General features: G+C 40.3%; 1 protein-coding gene across 8 annotated transcripts in view; it reads right to left on the bottom strand.

Moving 5' to 3' along the window:
- The window catches only part of FAT1 (FAT atypical cadherin 1), a 97,005-nt gene extending 71,039 nt beyond the window's left edge, over positions 1-25,966 (bottom strand). For 3 of the 8 annotated variants that reach the window (XM_068136903.1, XM_068136906.1, XM_068136907.1), the window contains exons 1-2: positions 25,489-25,951; positions 14,822-18,110 (exon numbers count right to left, since the gene is read on the bottom strand). In XM_068136903.1, the coding sequence (XP_067993004.1) occupies positions 14,822-18,089 (3,268 nt within the window). In that variant the 5' untranslated portion in view covers positions 18,090-18,110; positions 25,489-25,951. Of the gene's footprint in view, positions 1-14,821; positions 18,111-23,523; positions 23,781-25,488 lie in introns of those variants that run through there. The other 5 variants (XM_068136911.1, XM_068136910.1, XM_068136909.1 and 2 more) reach the window with 5 other exon arrangements.
- Positions 25,967-27,252: the final 1,286 nt, after the last annotated feature.

The following is a 27,252-nucleotide window of genomic DNA, read 5'->3' as shown; positions in this document are numbered from 1 at the left end:
GAACCCTCCTCCAGAAGAGGGAATTTTGTTCCTGTATTATTGTTGTTTTTTTTTACTTTGCTGTATATTTCTGTGTATATATTGTAAATACTGTAAATTGTGTATATATATCCTGCATTTCCAAAAATTGCTTGTAAATACAGCATTCTCCCTTTTGCTTCTATGGCTGGCTAGCTGTGTTTTTTTTCCCCTTCCTCTTTGTGGGGGAGAGAAGGCCAGGCCCTTCTCTCAAACCCTCCACACCAGGCTGTAAAAGACCTTCGAGATCATCAAGTTCAACCTATCACCCAACACCAGATAATCATCTAACATTAGTCATCAATATAAATATTCCTTCTAAGAGTTACAGCTTTTCACATATTTCAATTTTCTTTTTCAGCAAATAGAGTGGTCTTAATCCACATATATATATTTTAATAAATGTCTTTCGAAGAAAGGCAATACAAAACCCTAATTTTACAATTTCTGCTTCAGAGAACATTCACAATAATTTCTCTCTGAAAAAGCAAAGGGGAAAAACACTCTGAAAATAAGCTGAAAGTAACACATTGGAATTACAAATCCTTTCTAAGCATTTACGAAGACAGATTCCCAGAAAATGGAATTAAATTTTATTTATAGCTCCTTGAAATAGAATGCTGTATACATTTCAAGTCGTGTCCTGTGTACTACCAGCTGAGAAATCATGCTTAGACAGGTTAAGGGGAATGCAACTTCTGTTGCTGTTTCAATAACAAATTGCTCATTTTCTAACAAATCAAGGCCTAGAAAGTTTCCAGCAGTATCATTTTAAATATCAGCACTTTGACATAAAACTTAAAACACAGAACAGCTTATGCATCATTTCTGGCCTGTGAACAGATGGCAGTACTGCGAATTGTGTCCGAGGGGAGGGAGAGAAAGGGTCACTATTGATCTTTTCTACATGCAACTTATAAACAAGGAAGATACAAACAGATTTGAAGAAATCTAAAATGGTTAATAGTTAAGAGTATCTGTCACTTAAGCATCTAGAGATGTCTTTACTATGTGTAGAGATAGTACAGACACCTAGAAGCAATGATGTGCATAGTTAAAGCTCCACATCAGACCACATTTTAAAACATTGAGAAAACAGGTTTTGCATATATTAGTTAAATGTGTAAACAATAGTAAATACGGGGCAAAAGAAAGAATTGTAAATAATTTGACCCAGTAATATTTTGACTTCCAGCTTCTGCCACATTGCTTTCTGCATATTTATACAAACCCATGTCAAATGAGTGGAAAACACAGTGTTTAGACAATTTATAAAAGAAAAAAAGTTCTGAAAACATGTTCTTGAAATTGTCAACATAAAAGAGTATGCCCAGAAATGATGATTCAGTAGTAGGCAGTCTAGGCTAAAAGTAGTAAATCTGCTAAGGTACACAAAGACTGTGAATCTGCTTTCAGGAAGTCAGGGAGGGTTGGGGGCTGTGGAGGGGGAAGTTTTGCAATTAGAAGATCCCCGATGGGGTTGCCTTAGAACTCAAATGATTACTTCCAGTTCAGAAAATCTTTTGGGACAATGGCAGACAGCTCCTATTGTCAGCTTCATTTACGGTTATTTTAATAGCTCCAGCTTATTTCTGTCAGCTAGGCTGCTTGTATGTCAAGCTTTTGGACAGGCAATGTAATTGCTATACAGAGCAACAGTACAATGCTGCTAAAGCTCGATATGGAGACATAAAAACCCCCTGATGAGTACACATTAGGGAAATGAAATGTTAACTTCTATGCCAATAGGAAAAAATTATTGTAATACAACCACATATGATCTACGTTTCTTTGAAGAGCACGTAAAGTGGTCTTTGCTGCTCAGTACTCGGTCGTGATTTGATTTCATTCAGTCACACTGAAAAATACATGACTGCACTACTACATCATCATTGTATCAGGTTTATAAAATATCAGTGAAAATATCAGTGAAAACAGACTAAACAGCCAGCAGGTTCTGGGCCAAGTACGTGGGCGCTCAGTGACCACAGAAGCAGCGCCTCTTACAAGAGCAAGGTTTGCAGGATCTGACACAAATCCTTGCTCCAATAATCAATCTCCTTACTCAGAACAGATTTTATCTACACAAAGACACAACTGGTTTCTACATCCCCAGAAGTATAATTGCACAGTATCACAAAACTATGCATAAGCAAAAGTATTTTGGGGATAATATTGTTACAGTATTTAATTGCCTTTAATTCCTACCCTCTTACTACAGTTTCATGACAACAGAAAATTTCTTCTGAACTGTAGGTAATTCAGAAACAAGTCAAGGGTTCTACAGGTCTGCTGCTTGTTTAATTCTGAACATCAGTGATACACAAATTTATTTATACATTGCACAAGTGTAAGACATGCAAAGGATTAATGTTTGTATTAACTTCATTAATGCTTATAAGAATGTCTTATATACACACACAGAAAGGAACATATATATGCTCTTTAGTACTCTGGCTTCACCCCACAAAATCACTCCCTGTCAGTCTTTCTTTTTCTAAGGAATTGTTGACAAAGTCAGCGGTTATATTACCACTCTTATAATTTGACTGAGAAATGGAAAGCTTCTGAAGGGGAAATTCCTGTGCAAATGGCTCCTGGAATTTCAAAACTAACTGGAGTTGACAGATTAACCTAGACTCCCCTTAGGCAGAAGGGAAGAGGCTACAAGGAAAATAATGAGACGCATGGGAAGTCAATTATGCACAAGAGCAACACATTTAATTGTACAGAAACTGGTTACTTGATGCAGAAGGATGTAGATGTTTAGACCTCTGCAAATTACTAAAATAACTGGACAGTTCTACAACAAGTACACTCACTCCCCCACCCCCATAAATCTCAATGTTTAATGACTGTCTCAATAAAAAAAATGTTCTATGTGTCCCAAGAATCTTTTTCCTGCATACAAAGCATTTCTTTTAGACTCCCTTTTTGATTACAGTTTGAACAACTGCAGCTTACTTTCTATTACTTCTACAAAAGGAAGTCTGAAGACCCAGCAAGTTCAACAGAGGAGTGGGAGCAACACTGGCTCATTACTAAACCATACACAAAAGATTCTCATTTAGCACATGCATATCGTTCATTCTGATTTGTGTTTTGGACTACTACAATTGTCCTTAAGCTTTCTGTCTCCAGACTGTTTTCAGTTGCAGAAACTGCTGACTAACAATGACAGTTCCCAGACCAACTCAGCTCTGAGCAAGAAAAGATACTGACAGCAAAAGTAAGAAGCACGTCGAGGAATAGTAGGAATCAGGCTATTACTGCTGCTCATGTTACTGCACCAGGCAGCTATAAACACCACAGCACTTAATTACTGTCACCAGAAATGCTGCTCCTGGGCAGATTTAGGTGTACCTGTGGGTATGCAAGTGCTAGGAGAATAAAGCAAGTCAGTGAAGCCATGAAACTGAAGTATCTGGGATCTGGTGCATCAAAAGACATTTTCAGCCTTGTTCTGACAAAGCCTGATTTATTAACCTACAAAGTATCTGTTCATATAATCAAACTATTTTTATTGATGCATCCAGAGGGGATTCCACACTCATTGGTATTTGTTATATTATTTGCCTTTGTGTACAAAACAAAATAATCAAAATGCCATACAAAGAAACATGCATGAATTTGTTTGCTTCTGATTAAAAACTTCAGGACATGAGAGTTGTGAGGGCAAGGAACTTTGGAATTAAAAATCCTTGTTCATTCTCTCTGGTTAAGATAACTGTATGAAGTAAATGAGAAATACTCCATTTGCAAGAAAATTTTTACATGCACACTGAAGAATCAACACCTAACATCTAAAAAGGAGACCTGCAACTAGAAAACTAGAAATGACTTATTAGATGTCAAGCATATATTTGTGTGTGCCCTGGATGCTTGTTAGGACATGGATTCAGTCATTCTCACATAATGGGTATCTGCCTGCACAGTTTTAATCAACGTTTTCCAGATGAAAAAAAAAATTGACTAAAAGTAGCAGAAATTAATACAAGTTAACAGATTTAAGAAAGGAAAATCTATACATTCAATTTGCTTGTTATTTACTGCTTAATAGTAGATGCTGAAGTATTTGGATAAACAGACCAAAGAGCTTCTCCGTTAGAATTTCCACTGGAAACCTCTTAGTCATTCCCCATAGAAATTCTCTCTCTTTTTTTTTTTTTTTTTCTCCCCAGTATCAAAGAGAATGAGTGATGTGAGTAACTTGCTGCCAAACAAGGAGTTTAATTGTCATGGAGCCATGACAAAACTACATCAACTCTGTCTACGTTAGTATTCTTGGTGCAAGTGACAGAACACTATGATATTGTAGGTAACTAGTAGACCACTTCAGCACAAAACAGATTTTGCTCCTGAACCCCTAAAGATGTTTTTTACTTAAGAACCTCACAGAATCTGCCGTGACTAGAGGTGTAGTTGTACCAAGTGACCTTCTCAAATCTCTGCATGACTATTCTCAACAATATATTCTCAAATGCTGATCACTCCTCTGTTTATCTAGTCTGAACATCTTAATTTTGAAAGGACTTTTTTGATCATTCCTGAAATTACAGACATACTACACCATCCATTTTTTATTCCATTTCCCCCCGCTCCCCTCCCCATTATCACATACTGGATCAATAGTCACTCCAAATCCATAATCTGCAGTAATCTCATTCTCACTGTAATCATCACTCCTTCACCTTCTTATTTAATAAAGCACCTCAAAACTGACATGACACTTGGGTCAATGACAACCTGACAACTCATCTTTCACTAACAATTTTTTGACCTTCTCCCACTCTTCTCCACTACCTTATCAGTATCTAGGAAGATTCAAGTCAGTCAGGCTTTTCCCTATGCAATTTCATCACTCAGCATGTACATTTTTAAGAAAGCTACTTGAAAAGTGCAAGCAAGTCCTAAGACTTTCCTTTTTTAAAAATATTTCCAAGTCCTTGATCTCTGAGCTTCTGGAGTTAACACAAAACTCCATTCAGAAAGCTGGCTAGGAATAGTGGGGACTATGACCTGCTTCAGGTTTTATTTTATCGCTGTTTATTCAGGGGTTCTCTTGAGCCAAGTTTTCTCCCTATCCTTACACAAAGTAACCCACTTCTTCACAAGCTGCCATCTCTTTAACATGGTCTGGACAAACCCAGACAACCCAAAGTATTACTGTACTAGATAGTATAGAAACACAAGTGTATAACCAGGCACCATTTTTTATGTTTCTGAATAATATGCTAAAGTTGGCACTGTAATACTCAAACTACTTTCAAAGTGAATTATGATACCAGACTTCTTATGCAAAGACATAGTCATCTTTCCTTTCCTCCCTGAAGTAATTAACATTCCTTGCACAGGCAGCTGGACATTTGTTAATCATTAACTGTTTGTGTAATAAAGACAGGGAGATAAACCTTTGGCCATTCCTCACAATGGTACACCCCCAAAAAAATACCTTTAAGACCAAGTATTTAGTGATTAGTGTAAAATAATTTACAGTAACAAAACCCTTGTTGTATTATCCTAGCACATTCAATATTTTGCTGAAAACATGTGGTTTTGTGAACAAGACTTTCCATGTTCAAACCAAAGTAGTTATCTCAGGAATTCCATCAATAAAACCCAACATTTTTAACTCAAGCAGAAATTAAGAGGTGTTTTTTAAAAAGATGAACTATGTTGTTAATCTCTTGGATAGTAAAATAATACATACTACTAGAATTGCAACACCAAATATAATAGAGGCATAACCAATGCACACATTCCAATCTTATCTAGAATCACTTTGATTCACTCTACCTTGCTTTCATTACAGGAAGGGCACAGCAAGGGCATTCCTCTCGGATCAAACAGAAAATTCCACAGACAGAAGTTTCCACATGTCTGATTCATTGCAGATTAAACCCTTATCATTAGACAGCAATCTCTAATTTTCATAGAGACAGGATATACGCTGTCATGGTAAATCTACAGGCAAAGATTCAGGGGTGGGGAGGGGGGAAAAAAAAAATAAAAAAATCTGTAGAATAGAGATGTATTCCCCATGAAAGTGCTATGCATAGCACCCTAACAGCTTTGGAGAAAGAAGAGACAAGGTACCAGCATTAAAGATCACACACATAATTCCATTCATATACTTCTGTGTACTGCAAATTTTTCAAGCTGAATCACCCAACTTCCTCTCCATGCATAAATACAGCCAGGAACTACAGGTAACACATATGAAAAGTCTATATTCATTTTCAGTAAATTATGCTACCAAAAATCTTCATTTCTTTACCCACATAACTGGAATAGTTCTGTAATTCTCAGGTATATTTACCAGTAACACTTAAATTAGAAGGCTATTCTGTAACTATACTTCTAACATTTTGAAATTTTTAATATAATCATCTTTTAATCCTTATGTGCTGTACAGAACATGAATAAGCACACTTTGATCAGTGACTTCAAAATCAAAACTCAGACATTTCATTTTTTTCAGGCAGTATCACACTTCCTGCATCAGCAAAATAAAAATGGCCTTTTGTGTACGTACCCAAACTGATAAATTTAAGAAACATGCAGATTTTGAAAGCAATCCATGTCAGCAAGAATTATACTAAGAAGTAGATTAGGTAATAAAACAATACGACTAATGAATTTTCTGTGTGTAAACCTTCCCTGTCATATAGGCAGATATTCAAACCTGCATAGATGCAGAACTCAGAGTTGAAAGTACTATTAATGACTGCCACTACTGGTAAGTAAAGACAATTTAAATCCAGTAGCTCAGCAGCTTGCTCTTTAGCCCGAATACCTAACAAAATCATGCAACTCTTTGTAAGAATTATCATTGCATTGATTTATCTCCATTTACAAATAATTAAAAATTAAATAGAAGCAGTTACTAGAAGCATTGATGGAATACAAAGAGTTTGGGGATACCTAATTTCTGAATAAAGAAATTACCTGTTGCAGCCCTGTTGCTAGATTCTTTGGGCACTTGCATTTTCCCCCAAAATCTCTCTTTGATGACACTGACATGCTAGAGATACTCTTTCTTTAAGCCACACAGAGACTTATGAATTGAAAATTCATGTTTGGTCACATTCAGATGACCAGTGTAATCAAGTCACAGATGCAGAAAGAATGATAAGAAGATTACAAAATGGACCTGCAAAACCTTAGCATCAGGAAAGCCTAAAGTATTTTTAAATCCAAGTTCTAAAGCTGCAACTAACTGCATGTTCCAAGTTGTGGAAGTTTGCCAAATACTTATGTAGGTTTGTCCTTTGTTAAATACGACCAAATGCTGTATGATTGAAGTTTAAAATCTTCAAAGAAAAGAATAAACTTTATGCAATTATTTCAAATTCCCCTCTTTTGACCTTAATATGTACTTCAAAAGCTAAGCAGATGCTTAGTAGGAAATAAATCCCTAACTCAACAGATGTACCAACAGTGATATGGCAAGATGCACCTTCCATAGCTTTTGGTAACACTTCCCTTTTATTATTCCTCTGCTCACAAGTACTTTTCAAGTCAGAGAGGCACAGGCAAATTAATAATCCCTTAATATGTACTGTATTGTCTGAATTGATCGCTGTTTATAAGGTAATCTTTGGGACTGCATGTGGCTCAGCTTCAGTTTGTCTCCTACAGAGACACAGCCCCCAGGCACTTCTGTTTTCATCAGGCCAAGTAATAACCAAATCAACACCTTTCACACAAAACAATCCTTTACTTTCAAGCACCCTGCAGAAGAGGAGGGGAGCCTCAGCTTTTGTACAGGATCTCTCTTTGGCAGCTAAGGTGATATTTTACTCAGCAGGATACCTAAGAAAACTCTCAAACTACTTTGGAAGATCCCCCTGCCAACAGCAAAACACATGATAAATAGTTTGTCTAAAACTAAATAAGCTTTTCCAGAGACATGTTCTATGAGCTACATTAACAACCTAACAGCACTTTGCAGTTACCCTCACAAATGCAAATTACGTAGTTTCCTTCTAGCCTAAGAAAGATAATCAGCTATCTTCAGGCTGCTCAGGACCTTGGTTCAAACTCAGGCCTCCTTAGCCTCAGCCAAACTGAAACTCGGAATTATCTCTAAATGCCAGGAATTCTCCCTAAATGCTGTAGCACATTTGATATACCTGAAAAGAAACACTAATGCAGCAGCAGCATCCCACAGGTTAACCCAGTGGCACCATCAGTTCCAGACATTAAACTGAATATTGCACCCCGAGTACAGAAGTGCGAACTGCAAACTGTAGTGAAGACCAGATGGTCCCTGACAGGTTAACCAGGTAACCTCTGAATTTCAGTACTTGTATGCACATGACTAAATTCAGGTGTCAGGCAGCCAGGCAATCAGAACTAGCAATAAAGTGAAATAACATGCTCCCAAAAGTCAGTCATCTCCTAGGGAAAAAGTTTTCTTTATTTTCATTTGGATAACAGGAAATCTAGGACCTGTCCTCAGTCTCACTGATAGTGGGTCTCTAGCTCTTACCTTTTTCATTAAACTGACACAAGTTGTGCTGAACTGAGTCTGTACTTCTTAATTGATTATTTTTTTAAGTTTCTTTTAGAACTAGAGGGGTTCTAAAGATACAACAGTTATTCTTTGTAAGCTGCAGCTACAGATATTTGTACTGTCTCATGAAAGAGTATCTAAGTGCCAAATACCTCATTTTTAAAACCATAACAAATTGGTGGAAAATGTATTTTACTTGCATGAAATTTTAAGCAAATGTTTTCTAAAGTGAAATTATTACTCAATTTAGGCACAGTTCATTTTTGTTAGCCATTTTTTTCCTCCTCAGTGGTACAAGTTTGACTTAACGCTACTCAAGAAAAATGCTGTAAAACGAGAATGAAATCCCTCCTCTGTCAGCTTTTCTCTCATTTTCAGCATCATACTGGACACACTCAAACCCACTGTATGCATGACTATCACAAAACTTCTGGTAGGGAAGAGAAATCATTGTGGGATGAACACTTTAAAAAAACAGGTTATTGTGTTTGGGCAGGCATGGTATTCATTACTATCACAACAAAAACCTTCTTCTGGTGGACTCTGGAGAAGTTTGGTAAGGACTCTTCTGCCAAGTATTCACAGAACTGCTGATGGGAATTGAAAAGGGTATATCTTGTCTCCCATTCACATCACTTCAAGTTGTTCTTCTAAATTCAATACCAATGGGAGGAAATATCTAGGCACAGCATCTCCTCCTCACAGCCTACTATATCAAATCCACAAGGAATATTCTTTCCTATCAAGATCACCTAATTGATTAGAGTTTTGAATTTAAACAGTTTTCTCACAAAAATATTTGCTCAACATTTTTTTTTCTGTTAACAGCTTTCAGCAACCAATAATCTGACAGATCAGCAAAGACTCAGAATAAACACAGAACACAGACAGCATATGGTTTGACAGCAGCGTGTTTGAAATATGCATCGTAGAAAAATATAAATTCTTAGGAATCTGTTTGTTTCCTGCCTAAAGGTACAAGAGTTGTTAGGACAGATGCAGGACACTTGGCTTCTGTTCCAGGCAACACTGCTGATTTAATAGCTATCCAACAGGTACTTAAGTGTTCTGTTCCACTGGTGATCATAGTATTTAATCTTTGTCTGTCTTAATATTAAAACTCAACAGCAGTGAGTGCTGAAATGATTTGGAAAGCTCAAAAGCCAAAGATCACTGAAGAAACAAAGTATGAAGCTACCTCATATACATAAACGTTAATCATATTCTGCATCCTAGGCAGTGCAGTAGCCAGAAATAAATATTACCACATTGAAATGCTAACATGTTTATTATGTGTTAGCAGTGCTCTGTAACTTTTGTATTTGGTACTTTGCTTTACATAGTTAAAATCATATTCATTCTCCTTAATGAATTACTGTCCTCCCAGTTGGAAATGATTCTAGTTGTATTGAAAATAGTGTCTCATAGCAATTAAACTTTAATGATGGTATTTTATGCACTGAGAGATAGTGCAATAAAGTGTGTTTTCTTTCACATGCCCCTGTTAACATCATTGGTTTTTTTTCCACTTGCTCCTTCACAATTCTTTTACAAGATACATCCCATGGTTGCAAGGTGACGCTTGAAAACTCTGTGGTTCCAAGGGGAAGACTACACTAAGGGTTACAAACCACATCTGATTAAGAACTTCCCAAACACAAAATAAGCAGAAACTGGCAAACTACTAGCAGAAAGCATCATGAATGTACTCTTATTCTTTCTTACGCTAGCAAAGACAGCATATAGGACAGACAGAACTTTGCTCTAATCAAGACGTAATTTTGACTATGTTTTAGGTCAGCAAATTAGCTTAATCACCTTAAAACTTTGTTCTTATTGTTAGAAAATAATTATTGTTGTTCATTGTTAGAAAATAATTATTGTTGTTCTATAGCACTCTACCTAAGAATAGGACAGGAAGATTCCTGTTAACAAATAACTATATTACTGAATTAAACATAAGTAATACAAGTTGTATCACGCATGAAGTTCAGACTGCCACATAATTCTTAACACCATTCTGGAACAAAGTTATGCCCTGGAAAATATGTTCAGTTGCAGAAATTTAGAAATGCTTGCTGGTAGCCTTGGAAGCTGACTAGCTGCAAAGTTTGTGATAGCAATGTTTGCAAAATTTACTGTGGTTTATTAAAAGTTGAAACATCCCAACCTGTCATCAGGGGAAACCTTACTGCATAGGGCTCCTATCTTCTATAAACATTGCAATGAGACTTTTCTTAAGCTAAATAACCCAGAGCACCTACACTCCCAAATTCTGCTGTCTCCCTCAGCTATCTAACACCAAAAGGCAATCCTGAAATATGACAAAAAGCAGCTCTTAGTAATTAGCCAGAAGCACTGGTACCTCAAGAAAAGGAGCTGTCTACTTGGCAAAACTTCTTTAGAGAATGCCAGAGACTGAACAAAACTAGTCGTGGTTCTCATTTTCATATTTTTACACTGGAAATCAGTATGGAGACTTGCTCACCATGCACTTGTGCTCCCAGGACAGTCTCACATGCAGCCCAGTGGGCAACACTGAATGGCCTTGTTCAACTGCAGAACTGGAAGAAGTACTGGGAGTTATTCCTAATACCTTTTTTGCATAACAGAGCTTCCATCTTTCCTTCCACCTTTGAGGAGTGTAAATACTTAATGGGACAAAGAAGGAAGAGCTTTTGGTATTGCCTTGGTCCCACACAGATTCTGCTTTAGGTGTTCCTCCAGCAATTGTTTTAATCTTGCTTAGAGCTCTTCTAAACAGCAGTGGCAGCATGGTACTGACATTATTTACCCTGCTTTTATTGCTCAGGGCTAACAGGACTTAGATTGTGTATGTGGGATTTTTTTGTGCACACTGGGATCTGTATCAACATAATTCATTCTATCATTAATACATCCCTATCTCCTCAAATCTTTATCAATTTTTGTGAGAAAATATTTTACACCTGCTTCACTAGGTATTTTATATAGCCAGCTGATGATCTAAATTTGGAGACTTCAGTCTAAGTCACATAAAAAGTTACCTTAAATTCCAAATTCTGAATGCCCAAACACCTAAAGGATAAATACATTACTCTGTTCCATAAATTCATTGCACAGAAATCTTGTTTTAACATTTCCACCTTGTAGTAAATACACCCAGAGTCTTCATTTCTTGTATAATTTTATCTCTGTACAATAACAGTCACAACGCACCATTAATATTTCTGAATCATCATATACTGAGCGATGATCTCTGATCTTTCCCTCACCCGCTTGGCTTCCAGTTAACAATTTATTAGCTGGAGATAGCACGAGGCCAAAACTCAAAATAATCTCGTTAGTACCATTTATTTTCTTTAGTCATACTTTCAACCTGTATAACTTCCTGGGGAAATGAGCTTCATGACTTTATTATACTCCATGTGAAAATACTTCCTTTTAGGTTGGTTTCTGTTCACTGAGTATAACCTATTTCTCGCACTGCAAAAGACAGACTGATATGAGAAAGTTGATACAGAAGCTACTGCAATTTTATAGACTTTGGTCATCCTGCTCTCCGCCTTTTCTTACCATTGATGTCTTTTCAACCTAAAGAATATCACATGAAAGTTAAAACAACACTGACTACCAAAATTCACCCCTAATATATTTTGGAAAAGCATCAGAGAAATTAGGCAGCAAAGTAATCCCTGAGTTCAGAAGTATGGGTGCATTTGGGCTCCCTGTTAAAAACTTACTTCTAATGATTTGAGTGAGACTATAGAAGACAGAACCTATGAAAATGAAAACCAGCAGACCTAAACCAAAGGTAAGTACTGAAGAGTTAGTGGCAAAGGTATTTTTTTGAAAATTGCAAAATTACTGGTACAAATATAAAACCCTAATACGATTTCCTACCTTCCAAAGTGTAAAATTCAAAACCCCACTAACACAGAAGAGATAACCTGAAGGCCAGCAAAAATTCCATGCACGGAAAGAGCCATTTGCTGTTTCTACCATCACAAATCATCTACTCTTTCTTCAAATGTGATTATTGGCCTAAGAAGAAAGGCACAAAAATACCTGCCTTAGCCACCAAATAGTTAAGTGTTGACTCAAATAACTTCCTAAATTCAGTTTACCCATCTTTGAACTGAAAGTGTAGTATGATGCTTTCAAAGACAGCAGGAAGCAACATGTAGCTCAAGGGTGAAGTCAGATAAGCCCTTTAACAAGGTGAAAAAGTTGCTTGCCAAATCTCCTCTTTCACAGTCTTTAATGTGCTTGCTTGGCTAATTATCAGTCTGCTCCCTACATCAAGGCCAGTCCATTTTGAAAAACATGACAAATATTCAGATACTGCAGCATAAAGAGTGCCTTCTGTAATAATTCTTGCAGCTTCTTAGCAAATAAACCCAACACAAAAGCACTGAGATAAAATTTAAGCTATTTAAGCATGTTCTTTCCTTGGTGCCTTCAGATCAACATTTGGCAGAAAACACACACCTACCAAACACAAATACATGCTTTTTTTTCCCCATGAGGGTATCTTAAGCAGAATTTGTTCACTAAGATGAATAACTGGCAACTCCTCTTCATCACCACTCCTGCCCCAACAAATCCCTCTGCCTTTCATCCCTGAGGAATTGTGAACACTAGACACCAGATAAGAATAAAGACATGCCTCTCCCTTTGCCTTGAAAATACAGAGCCACTGTCCTGGACAAGATTATTAAATAGAAGCTGGCTTTGCCCCAAGTTCCACCAACTTTGCAAATCGGCCAGATGAAAAGGAACTTACTTAAACTCACATCAAGTCTTCAGTAAAGCAAACTAGCTTTGTGCCAAAAAGAGAATGCAGACAGCACATACAGACAATGAATTCTGCCACAGCAGTAGTATTACAAAAATGTGTACCTGTCCACATACACATAAAATAGGCATGCATGTACATATTGCTGTCAAAATAAATATATTTCTTCACTATTTTTATTACTGTTATCTGTCACTTGCACAATAAACTGGCAAACTTAAGACTCATACTGTAGGATAACTAGATTCTAAGATTCACAGATTCACAAAATAGCAAGTTGGAAGGAACCTCAAGGATCATCTAGTCCATCCTTTCAGGGTAACAACATAGTTTAAATGAGATGGCCCAGAACCCTGTCAAGCTGAGCCTTGAAACTGCCTAATGTAGGGAAATCCAGCACCTCCCTCAGGAATTTATTCCAATTTTTTCTGGCATCCAGTCCAAATCTCCCCAGTAGCAACTTGCATCCACTATCCCCTGTCTTTACCACGGGACTCTTGGTAAAAAGGGAGTCTCCCTCTATAATGCATAGTAAACTTGAATGTATTTATGTCAACAGAAAGATGCAATGGTACACGAATAGTCAGCAGGTATACACACAAAAAATAAAAACACTAGTTCTCAGAAAGTACTCCATTTTACAGTTTTAGAAAATCTGTTCCATAATTTAACTATGCTTTTTGTTAAAAGCAAAGAGAAACAATGTTATATTTCAAGCTCTACAGGTGTTCTTTTAACCCACAAACTTAATAACTGACTTTCTATAGAAGAAAAAATATTGCCTGTAACAGTTCATCTAAACCTTGAAGTGGTGTTTTAAGTCTGTATTACCCATATTCACAATTGTAGGAAGCATACAGAACACACAGAGTAGCCACTGAATCAATCAGATATGATTGCTATTTTTTTATTCTCAGTTGCAAGGTTTTTTCTCTAAGACATCAGTCACATGTCACAATTTACTTACATGTAACCCATAGCCTAATTTTGCTCATTAATTTATAGTAAGGACCTTATTAGCATAGTATCAATGGTCTATCTTTATCAGAGATATACAGGAATGGGCACCTGCACAGATGCCAAACCAAAATTCAAGTCAGCACTAGCGTTTTACTGAAACTGTAATTTATGTTTCCTCTGAATACATGACACTAGAATAACTCTGTTGCTCATCAATTTATACCTTATTAATGAAATAAGTCAACAGCTCAGTCTGCTTCATTTATGTGGGTTTTTAAAGCCTGCAAAAAAGTTTGTTGCCTTAGCTTCACAGTCCTACTGTCCACAAGGCAAAAATATTCCCACGAGGCAGACCTTCTTTTTTATATCAATAGTCTTATTTTTGCCTATGATCTCACTAAAGTGACAGGCAGAACTATATACATACTGGTGACATCTTTTTGTCCTGACAGGAGTATCTGCATCAGCTGTGACAATGCCACTTCTCTTAATCTCTTTGCTGGCATATGACTTTATTTAAACATAAAAATCACAGAAAGCCACCTTACCTTTTTCTTCATCTATTCGAAAAACTCCTAGACCAGATCCATCTCTGATAGAATATCTAATCTCCCCATCTCGTCCTGCGTCTTCATCATAAGCAGATACTGTCATTACCGAGGAGCCAACAGGAGCATCTTCTTTTATAAAGCCTTTATCAGCAAATATAGAGAACCGTGGAGGGTGCAAGTTTTCATTGACATCAACTATCTCAACCTCAACATAACAAGTGGAGGACAATGAAACGGGCTTTCCTTTGTCCTTGGCACGCACAGTCAAGTTATAAAGTTGTTTCTTTTCATAATCCAGACTTTGTACAATACGTATTGCTCCACTTAGCTTGTCAACATCGAAGGTGCCATCTCCACTGTCCAAAAGACTGTATCGTACTTGACTTGATTGGCCTAAATCAGGGTCATAGGCTTCTAGCCATGTAATAATAGTTCCCTCAGGAAGATCTTCTCGAATTTTCACATGGTAATTTGAAGGAATAAATTTAGGAGGATTGTCATTGATATCTTCTACAGACACTTTCAGAGTGACTGTTGAAAATAACTGAGGTTCTTCCGTAGGCTGGTCCCTAGCCTCTATTTTCAAGAAATAGACATGCTGTTCTTCACGGTCCAGAACCCCTACAACTTTAACAACTCCTGTCACAGCATTAATAGTGAACTTGTCTGTATCTGTAAGAAGAGAGTATTTCACTTCACCATTAGCTGCCAAATCTTTATCAGTAGCTTCAATTTGAATTATTTCACTGTTTGGCTCTTTGTTTTCACTCACTTCAACGAAATAGCTGTCTTGCAAGAACTTTGGTGAATTGTCATTAGCATCCAAAATCACTACATCTAAAAGGCGCCAGGCAGACTTCTGTGGTATTCCAAGATCATAGACAGTAATATTTAGAGTATATTTATCTTTTGCTTCTCGGTCAAGGGGAGATAAAATTTTCAGCATTCCTCTTTCCATATCAACAATGAAACTACTATCTTCATTACCTCCAGAAATAACATACACTAGCTTTCCATTGAAGCCAGTATCAGGATCAGTAGCATTCATAAGTATTATGCTGGAGCCCACAGGCTGATCTTCTCTTATCTCAATGCTACTGGGGAGAGTACTTCTAAATTGAGGTGCATGCATATTCACAGAATGAGTGTCAAAGAAAACATCCTCGACTTCTCCATGACTGTGCAATTTGTTTGCTTGTAGGAGTTTCTCTGCAAGCATTTTGGCAACACCAGTTTCTTCACATTGCAAGCTGACTGGTTTGCGGCTGGTAGCTACAGTTATGTTGATATACAACGGTTTTGCAAAGTTTTCTCCATCTGTAGCTGTAATTTTCAAACTGTGAAAAGACATTTTAGCACCCAGACCATCTATCAGTGACTGTTTGAGTGAAAGTACTCCAGAATTTGGATTTAGACTAAATAAATCCAGTTCATTTCCAGATTCAATTTGGTATCTCACCAACTGCAGCTCATCAGCATCAATAGCAGATACAGTTGTTATTTGCTCTCCAACACCAAGATCTCTAGGGATTGTTCCCTCACAATTTATTTTCTCAAAAAGTGGTATATTGTCATTCACATTATTTAAAATAATAGTAACAGGAACTTCAACTTCTCGACGATATGGTATACCCCAGTCAGAAGCTCGAATCCTTAAATTGTAAACTCTTGGCATCAATTCATAATCTAAGTCTTCTGAGGTACTAATAATCCCACTGAAATGGTTAATCACAAATGGCAAAGGATTTAAATTTGCAATGCTATAGGTCACATAACCATTCTCCCCTTCATCAAGGTCTTTTGCACTTACTCTCATGACACTTGTACCTACTGGCACATTCTCATTGAAAGTGGCTTTATAGGATGTCTGAGTAAATTCAGGAGGATTACTGTTCATACCTAGTACCTTAATTAATACTTTTGCAGAAGCTCTTCTGTCACTTGACACAACTTCAAGTTCAAAATGGGATGCATATTGTGCTTTTATAGGTTCCAAAGTGGTAATAAGACCAGTGTCAGGATTTAAACTGAATTTTGCTTTGCCTGGTGTATTTTTAAATACATATTTCACATGTGGGTAACTAGGCAGAGCTTTCACCATTATCACAGGTGTGTTTGGGGGAGCAAATTCACTTATTTCAGCTCTATATATCTCTTTTTCAAATCTGACAGGACCAGCCTTAAATTGTGGTGATGTCACATGAACAACTTTTACGGAAGAAAACTGTGGGGGATTTCCTTTATCTTTAGCTTGAAGGGTAAGATTATATCCAAAAGGGTGGCTCTCCCAGTCAATGTGACTAATGGCTTTTATTCTGTATTCTTTACCTCCTGGAACAGACCTCACTGTTTTGAACTGTTGAAGGGGATCACCTGCAACAATACTTAATGATGCTATTTCGCCATTTGAACCCTGATCATTGTCCTCTACAGTGACAATCGCGTAAGTGGGATCTTTGTCTGATTCTGATGGAGTCAGAGTAACTACTGTAATAACAGGGGTATATTCATTTGCTTGCTCTATGTGAACGGTTAGTTTTGCCATACTGCTTATGCCACTGCTACCATACAGCTTCAGCCCACGGTCCACTGCAAGAATTTCCATCTCATAAAGCTTAGTGTCTGAGTAGTCAAGTTTGCCAGTTAGAACTACAACTCCACTGGTTGGGTGTATAGCAAACATATCCGTTCTTTCTTTAAAGCTATAGTAGAACTGTCCATTCGTTCCTATATCTGCATCTGTTGCACTGACTCTTGCGATGCTGGTCCTTATTGCTGTGTTTTCAGGCAAAGAAACGCTGTAAGATGTTGGAGAAAACAAAGGCCGCAAGTCATTCGTATCCAGTACTTGTATCCTGACCTTCGTGCGTGTTTCAGCATTTGTATTTTTTTCCACTGCTTTAACTGTCAGCAAATAATGGTCTTTTACCTCTCTGTTAAGGATAGCTGTGTTTCCTCCCTTGGTCCGTATCCTCAAAAAGCAAAAGTTTCCAAGAACGTATTCTTCAGCTTTGAACAAGTTCTCATTGTCACCAGAAATAATTTTGTATCTTAGGTCCCATAATGGATTTGTAATGTAAATGCCCATTTTCACTGGATGCCCGACATAAGTCTTGGCTGCAGAATTCTCATACACAGTGGCATTATACTGTACTTGTGTAAACTGCATTGGTGGAGCATGATGTGGCCTTTGATTTCCTTCACAGTTTCCAAAATGCTGCACCAGCAGCATGAGCAGCAACAGCATAGTCAAGTATCTTCCCATGGCAGCAATTACAAAGGAACCCTGAAACAACAGAGAGATATGTTACAACTTATGACTATTCAAATATTACTCAAATAACCTTGATCTTCATCTTAAAATTCATGGGGAAAGAAAATGAGAAGTTACACATCTAGGACCATCTTTATCTGGGTTTGTAGCAACAGTCTTTACTTCTGAGTCTCACAGGGTAACAGATCAAAGCTTCACAATACTTACTCAACAAGCCCAAACCTTCAACAAAATTTGCAGGAAAGATTTCTTTCCAGCATGTAGAAAGCAATATAGCGTTGACTTGATTACTGTGATTAAGGAGCACACATTTTTTTCTTTCATGTTTCCTGGTTTATCCTAAATGTTTTTCCCTTATCCCCTCCTTTAGCATAATCTTCCCTGGCCAGTTTATCATATAAATCATACTAATTCCTAATCATACTAGTTACTAGCTGTAGCCTTCTTTCACTCTTCCTGATCTTTTCTCCCATATTTTGGCCCTAGTTTGTCCTCACTGCTTATCAACCTCTCCACAGTGCCTACCCTCACACTAGTTCTGTTTGTCTCAGCTCAAAAGGTATCACATTGTATCATCTCCTTCCTCCACTCACATTATCTCTTAGCTATTTCCCTCTCTCCTAATTCCTGCTTGCTCAGGTACACAGGTTAAAGATCACATTGGCTGAAACTTCATGGACTGCCTCTGCCAGCCAGAAAACTTTAGAACAAATTAATCTACTTGTATGAACACTTCACTCAAAAAGTTGAGAAGCAGCTAATTTAGTCACAGCTGTCAACGATCTTGAGAAGATGAGGATTTAAGACTCAGATTTACACAAACTACAGGAAATACCAGAGAGCAGTAATGAAAATGTTGCCAGCATCTTTTTAAAACATAAAAAGATACACTTTTTTTTCTCACCAAATCTAGCAATTAAGCTACATGACTAAGCCATAACCATAACAAACAATAACAGGTTAATTAGCAAATACTAAAACATGTAGGAGCTTTGAAAAGTCACAATCTGGAACCACTGCTTACAAGGTTTTAACACTGGATGAAGACTGCACTCGTTGAGATTGAAAATGAGGGCAGGGTTGGAACAGCCACCATTTCAATAGGTTAACAATATTATTCTTCCCATACCCCCTTTTTCCCATGCTACGTAACTTTTTGTGGGAATAAATGGGCACTTAAATCTCCAGGGCTTCATTTCCCTTAACATACTGCCAAGCAAATGAATATTTTCAGAAGAGAAAAAAAACCCACAAAACAAAAACAAAACAAGCAGAAAGCAAGAAAACTCCCAAACCGACCAGAATCCTGCAATAAATTGTATCTGTACTCTCAAGTTCTAACAATTGAAGGGGCCACTAGACTGTCCTAGGAGACATGTTAATCAATTATTACATAATTTAAAAAGTAAGCAATAGAAGTAGATTCTTTTACCCCATCTTGCTGGAACTTTGGAAGCTGTCCAGTATCAAAAACTACTTGATACAGATCTTTCCCTCTTTTCTCCCTCAGCTACACAAGGACTAAGGTTTGATTTAAAACATTTTATGCTTCAGTCCAAAACCTAGCTTCACCTCTGATTCCATGGCACCCTGTAACTCACTGCCTATACTTGTGCTTGCCAACAAGCTGCTGTACTGTATTGTATGTATTATTTAAAACATTGTACCTGTCTATTTTATGGTTTGCTCCTCACATCTCAGTCCCACAGACAACATGCACTGCACTATGATGCAATAGACTATATCAAGATATCCAAACTCCTCACTAAAATTCAAAGTTGAACAAGTGTGCAGGGTTTCCTATTACCTATTTTTCTTCTGTTCTATAATAATTTAAGCACTTGCTGCTTTTCTGCAATAACTTCCAAGTGGAATTTACTCAGAACTGGTAACTGGCAGCCTATCATTATTACAGACAATGACGCAACTACCATCAAGAGAATCCAGACCTCAGCAGCAACTTCTGAAGTTTGCTGAGTCATAATCAAGACCGTTAAAGAGTATCCTTCAACTGAACAGTTCACCACACTGGATAAAACCACGTTAGCAATTTCTGTCACGTGACACTTTTTTCCAACTTACAGAGCTACTAAAAAATGTTGATCTGGAATTATCCAAAATTTAAACAATATAATCTTGATATGTATTTAAAGTAATAAACAAATGCCAGTTGAAAATACACCTAACTACTAAGGGCAAGTATGAAAGTGTTAAGTTAAAGTGATAATGTGTTAGATATGAACTCATGTAAATGGCTCATTTGCAGTATGCCAGAATGACTAAATTTGAGAAACACTTTAGCCACAGGCTACACTTTGAACTCCTAATTTTTCTCTTATCTTTGGAATATGAACGGTTTAGAATTTTCTGCCTCCATTTTCAACACATAAGGCAACTGATTAACACAACACCATAGATTTACAGGAAGTGTACACCATATTTATTCCAAAAAGCTACTTTCAAACAAAGTTTGTTTTCCTATTTGAAATTCTTATTCAGATTCTTTTTTTTTTAAATTTATATGTATATCCAAATAATTTTTATTTAGATAGATATTCAGCACTGGGATACATAAAATAACATTGTAACTAAGTAGTAAAACTAACAAAATTATTAACACATCAACATCAGCAATGTAATTTGCATGTGGGAAAAATGCTTAGAAATACAAACTAGCTTTACAATGTAAGTCCAAGAACATGCAAAATTTTGGGGCTAGTAAACCTCAAATGGGTAACTTACAAATAAAGATGACTTGGATATGATAGCACAGGACTGTTTCTCTTAGTATGTTTACCATATCTACGCTTCAAAGTCTGTAGTTTGAGGTTTCAAAGTTTCAAGCACCAAATAAAGAATTTAGCAAAAGGGAATCTCAATACCAAGTAAGCCAACAAAGAGGAAAAGAGACAAAATAAGCTTATCTTCTACATAAGGTGTCAACGGGGAGCATACACTGAGAGATTTACTCACTCAGTAATCATCCTCACTCTCAAGTTGAAAGTAGAAAAGGAACCTAAAGCAGGCCACATAGCCCAAGTCACGCTGAGTCTTAGTCCCACTGCTACCCCTTTTCTACACGTAACATCTGCCAGCTAAGTCCAGAAGGACCTACTGTAAGACTAAGCTACATCATTTACATTAGCAGAATGAGACTGTGAGCATGGCCTGTTACACTGCTCCAGGGACACATCAGGGAGCATTCTGAAAACAGAGATTTTTCTAGTGCTTTTCTACAATGTTTATCCACTAAAATCTTTCATTAACTTTTAACAAATACAGTGGAGGCTTCCCTCCATATGTGTGCCAGCTCTTTAAATTTGTAATGTTAATAACACTAGAACATCTATGCTGATTTAAACATCACCTATTTAAAGGTCAGTTTCAATCAGCATGTGTGACTGATGCCATTTGACACAAATGCACTGTGGAAAGTTACCACTGCAGTAACTAAACAGTTATGACAGGGCTCCTACTGCAGGAGTCTGAAAGACCGTGTGATTTTGTAGGCTGTACTAACTGTAGTTGCACCTACTCTTTCAACTGCTCAGAAGAAATTATATATGTACGTATTATTATGTACTTAGGGGCGGTGTGTGTTATATCACATTTCATTGTTTCAACATGCTCAAGTTTCCAACCAAAAAACCTTAACAGTATCCTTTGCTTTTCTGGGAGGGAAGGTGTCTGTCTATTTTGGTATTCAGAAAATTAACACATGATGAAAGCATATGGCAACATCACCTTAGTAAATCTGGCAAGTTATTAAAAAAATGTACATTGTCAGAGAGATTTACATAACAGCTTCAACTGCTGACTAAAGTCCAGTAAGTTTTATGCTTCTATCCCCTACATTGAGTTAATCTCATGAGATACTTTGATTTATGCTTTCAAGATCTTTGCTGTTAGGATGAAAATACAGCAGCTGTTATCAAACAGCACAGGAAGATTCTCAATCAGGAGTGAAGTTTCAGATCAAAAATTTTGACTCTTTATCTGTATGGAAGTTACATACCAGTGTATCTATACTGAACTCACCAGCTCTGCAAGAAAAAACAGACTTCTGACTGCTAAGAATGAAAGAGTTTGATTGAAATTTAGCATAGTATCTTAAACTTTGTGACAACAAAAACAGCTTTACTGCTCCTGCACTCAGTTGTAAAATTAAAAAAAGCATAACTAAGTCTGTGAGAGTTCAAAGGGATTTTACACGCTGACAGCATTTATAACTTAGCCATAATAAAGGTTTTTTGCATGCTGTTACAAAAAACAGGAGACTATCCTACCACTAGGCCATCTACTAAAACTCACCTTTCAGTCTCCTAAATGTGAGATTTTAGTATTTCACAGAGAACAAAAGAAAAACTTCAACTCTGAAAACTTCATTTTTGAGTACTCTAGTCACTAAATAGCTGACTATTCCCACGGGGTTAGATAAGTAAATAGGAAATGCACGTCTATTACACAGCGTTATTTTCTTTCACAGAAAAACAGAAGTGGTACTACAGGTAAATACTTCCTATGCGGCCGCCTAAGAACACCTTGCATGTAAGTAGTCTAAACCGTAGGAGATTCTGACGTTACAAAGCAGCATTTCTTAATTTATTAATCCGTTCCGCCAAAAAAACAACCAAACAAAAAAAGTTTACTAAAGGGTAAGGCACACCGTCATTTATTGCCAAGAAATTAAAAAGTGCACCTTTCAATCACAGATTTTTTTCTTTCATCTGCCGTAAAGAGGAAGAAAAAACACCAGCATAAGCAGGCTGATGCTTTCAGCCGGGATCTCCCAGAGAGCCGCTGCTGCGTCCTTGCGGGCGCTGCCCTTTATCCTTCGGAGGAATCCGGAGAGGAACGCAACGAGGGACGCGGCGTTGAAGTGCAAACAAAGGAAAAAAAGTCGCCCCCAAGGTATCGGCTAGCAGCGAACCACCCCTGCCGGCTCACCGGGGAATTCAGCCTACAACGACCCATCAGACACTTCCGAACACACCTCGCCTCCGGGCAAAACACCACCGCCACCCCTTCTTCTCCACATAACTTATAACCAACCTGCCGGCTCAACTCCTGCGGGCTCTTACAGAGCGGGGCCGCGGTCCCAGCCCCATCGGCCACCGTAAGCTGCGGGGAGGGCAGCGGAGCACCAGGGCCGCCACCCCAGCCCGGCGCCGAGGGGGGATGAAGGGCAGATGGGCGCCGCTCCCCAGCCCCTTCACGCGGGGTCCCTTGGCACGAGGCGGTCGCTCACACAGTGTCTCCGGGCAGCTTCGCCGTGCTCTCGGCCTCGCCTCAGAGCCGAAACTTCCCGAGGGGGGACGTGCTGCCCCCTCACCGCACCACCGGTACCTGCTCTCCACCCCGCCACCAAACTTCTCCCAACTCTCGCAGCTAGCCCGGCCCAGCCTAGTGCAGCTCCGCTCCGCACCTCACCTCTCCTTGGCTCAGCTCACTGCTGCCGGCGCGCGGACCGGGGCCGGCCCCGCATGGTGCCCGCCGAGCTTCTCCCCCTTTCTTCCCCGGCTACCAGCGCGCCTCGCCGGGGACCCTCCGCCCCCTATGAGACGCTGCGCCCCCCACTGCCGTATTCCTCCGCGGCGCCGGACGGCCGCCCCTCCGGAACTCGTTTTTGCGGCGCTCCGCGGGCGCGGGAGCGGCAGTGGCAGCCCAGGCACCGCGGCCCGCCTCCCCGGTCAGGCCCCAGCCCCGCCACGGAAGGACTAAACACAGAGAGGGGGAGAGGGGCGGGGGTAACGAACTTCGGCACAAACCGTCCCTCCCGGCGGCCCGGCGCTCACGGGGAGGCTAGAGGGGCCGGGATGTGGAGGCACTCTTCGTCTCCGCTGTGGTCGCTCCTTTCTAGCCCGACCGGGGAGGCAGGGATGGGGATGGTGGTCTGGAGACGCGGGCGACTTCGCGTGTGGCAAAACCCTCTCTCGGAAAGACTACTCGAAAACTTCAGAAAGCTGCTGCCGAGGGGTATCTCACAGGGATGGCGAGAGAGACAGAGCCCACGGGAACGGGTGGTCCTCGATGGCGGGGCTTTGCCGTCCGAGCAGCGGGTACCTGGGACAAACCCCTCGGTCCCCTCTAGCGCCGGCGGCAGCGAGGAGCGCCCTGCGGCTACCGCAGCGCCCAGGCGGCTGCTTCCCCCTCCACGTTGTGGCGAGCGGGAAGAGACGGGGACAGCCAAACTGTCGCCCCCGGGCCACGCCGGCGGGCTTGGCCTCAAGCCTCCCAGCGTCGAGCTGGGCGAGCCGCCGCTTAATGGCCGTGCAGGGGGAGGTCTCCCAGCAGAGGCCAAACCCGATTGACGGCTACCGGGGTGCTCTGCCACTGTTTCAAGAAACGCAAGTCCCCCGCGCCGGGAAAAGCAGCCTCGAGGGATGCGTGTGAGAGGCCAAAGATCGCCGGATGAGCGACGACCTTCCAGCCTGGAGGAAGCAGTACGGTCTACCTCGGGTGTTGAAGCGCCCTGCGGGAGTCTCTCTGAATGGCTATCAGCCAGCCCAGCGTTAAAGATTCATACTCGGCAACAGCCCTCTTAGGACTCCCTGCTCATTAATAAGTGATCACGCTTAATAACGATCAAACGTTTGCCCGGGGAATCCCAACCCCAGACTCACTGCGCAGCTCGGCTGCCGGCGGGGGCGCGTTTTACAGCGCATTAGCCCCACCACGTCTTTTATTAGCCACATAAATAAAGCTGGCTGTGCGGGGGGCCTCCCGGAACCACACTTCCATGCTGCAGATCAGAAGAAACCGACCACTACAGAAAGCGCTGGCTCTCAGGTTCACCAGCCCGCGCTGGAAGGCTACGCTGTGCGGTATCCCCCGCAGTGTCCGCGTCCCCTCCCGGGGCTGTCCCGGCAGCCCCCGCCCCAGGCAGTTGGCCGCCCCGCGGTGGCGGCGGCGCAATTCCGCGGCGACCGGGCAGGGGGCGCCGCGCCACAGCACACGGGAGTCCATGCACGAAGCCGGCGGCCGGCCCGGACTCAGCCGAACCCAGCCGAGCGCAGCCAAGCCGGTAGCCCACAGTGCCAAGCCCAGACCCGGCTGCAGGAGGTTGGACCGGGGAAGCTGCGTGTCCCTCTCCCCGTGAAGGCGGCGGCAGAACTCGGGGTGCTCTCAGGAACGCCTATCTTTAGATAAATGCGTATACATATATATATACACATACATATATATGTATGTATATATATGTATATATACACACACACACACACATACACACGCTTTCATAGAGAAACATACATACACTGCACAAACTACGGGATGAAGCGAAGACCTGAGTATTTCCGATAACGCAACAAACCAGAGCACCAAAACTCTCATGGGAATAATTTCTCCAAGCACCCTGCTGATAATAAACTCATTAAACAAAAGAACTCACCAGACCAGCTGGACTCGGCGTTCTTCTCCCAAAGTCCGCTCCAGCTCAGTTCATACCCGCACGGTTCCTCTCCCCTCCTTTTTTCTGTCCTTCTGAGAAACGACGAACAATGTCCCGGTGCCCACACACCTCTAGAGAGTGAACTCCACCGCGGCCCCGGCGCTCAGCGCGGTCCCTGCGAGCAGCAAGTGCGGCGCCCGACCCCATCTCCACAGCGCGGCATGTCGGCTCCGACCCATCCGCTGCTTTACACTTGAACGAGGGTGGGAAGGAAAATAGAAGGAGAGGGGAGGAAGAATAATATATATTTTAAAAAAAAAAGAAAAAGAAAATAAAAGGAAAAAAAATAAAGTCGGCGAAGAGGGAGAGATCCAACTTTCTTAAGACATGTCCAGGCAAAGAACGGGCAGAGTTGAGGAGTTGCAGTAGCGAAGAGAGGCAGTGGGGAAGCTGCGCCGGATCGTCAATTCCCTCCCTCTCTCTTTCCCCCGCCTCCCTCTTTCCCTCCTTCCCGTCTTCTTTCTCACTCCGTCCGTCCCCCTTGGACCCTGCTCCCAGCAGCACCACCCACTGCTTCTCCTTACCGCTGCAGCGGTAGCAGCAGCACGTTGCTTTCCGCAGCGCTCTGCGCCGCACGGCGCCGCTACCGCGCACTTGGGCCACGGCTGCCCGCCCGCAGGTAAAGTGAAGCGCCTTGCAGCCTCCACCACGGCCGCCTCCGGTTAGCGATTCTGCCACCGCGGCGATGCTCGTCTCGGCGGGATGCCGCTACCTTCGCTGCACGGCTGCGGGCGAAGGCGCCGCACGGCTCCTTCTCGGCAGAGCACAGCCGATTCCAGGAGGGCTGAGCACGGGAGTCTCCCACTCTCCCCCAGCTACTTTAAGACTAGAATAGTTTTCCTTTTTTTTTTTTTTTTTTTTTTTTTTTTTTAATATATATTATAATCTAATTTTTCTTTTCTTCCCCCCCCCCCCCCCCCCCCCCTTTTTCTTCAGAGGAGCCATAATTTTCAAGTCACAGCAAAGGGTTCCGTCCTCCCCTTCCCCCCTCCCAAAAAAACCCCACCAACCAACCAAAAAAACCACCAACCAACCAAAAAAAACCTTCATGCAACAAAAAACAAACCCACACCAAAAAGGCAAAATGGCAGCATTATCAAGCAAGGCATATTTATACTGTGGTTCTCCATCATTCAAAGTAACCCCTTATTATTTTCCTTCACAAAGTTGGGGAAAAGTGGCTCTGCTAAGTGGCAGGACTCAGCTTAAAGCAGAGGCCCGAGTAGTTCATGAATGGTGTTTATAAAATTTAGGGGAAACTACAGAAACTGCTTTAAAAGTTATTTACCTGAGCACAACACTAAATTTGTAAAGCATGTCAAGATTCTCAGAAGGTAAAGTAGTCTTTTATGACATTGTTTATCCCAAAGGACCTTAAAGTCACGGCCTTCCTCCATCAAACTGACTTCTGATGACATTGGATCATTATTTCCTGTAATACATGCCGCTAAAACATACCAGCCAAGTGAGCATGTAGTACTATATTCTGTATTAGGAAGAGCAGATACAAACTGCAGTATATAAATACTAAGTATATTTCTGAATAGTGCTTACAGGACAATTCAGCCTGGGAGTGATCACTTTGAATGAACCTGTTTGTAAAATTTAATGTTAAAATACTCTGGCCTTTTAAATTTCCACAGCAGACATAGCTGATTGATTTACTTAGCATCACAGAGTTACTTTTTGAACACCCTAAATGCA

Source organism: Melanerpes formicivorus, unplaced genomic scaffold, assembly GCF_026170545.1.
Source record: "Melanerpes formicivorus ecotype bairdi unplaced genomic scaffold, bMelFor1.0.p_v2 SCAF_4, whole genome shotgun sequence".
Classification (NCBI taxonomy): domain Eukaryota; kingdom Metazoa; phylum Chordata; class Aves; order Piciformes; family Picidae; genus Melanerpes; species Melanerpes formicivorus.
Note: the sequence above shows the minus strand (reverse complement) of the source record. Positions and strands in the feature narration are given on the sequence as shown.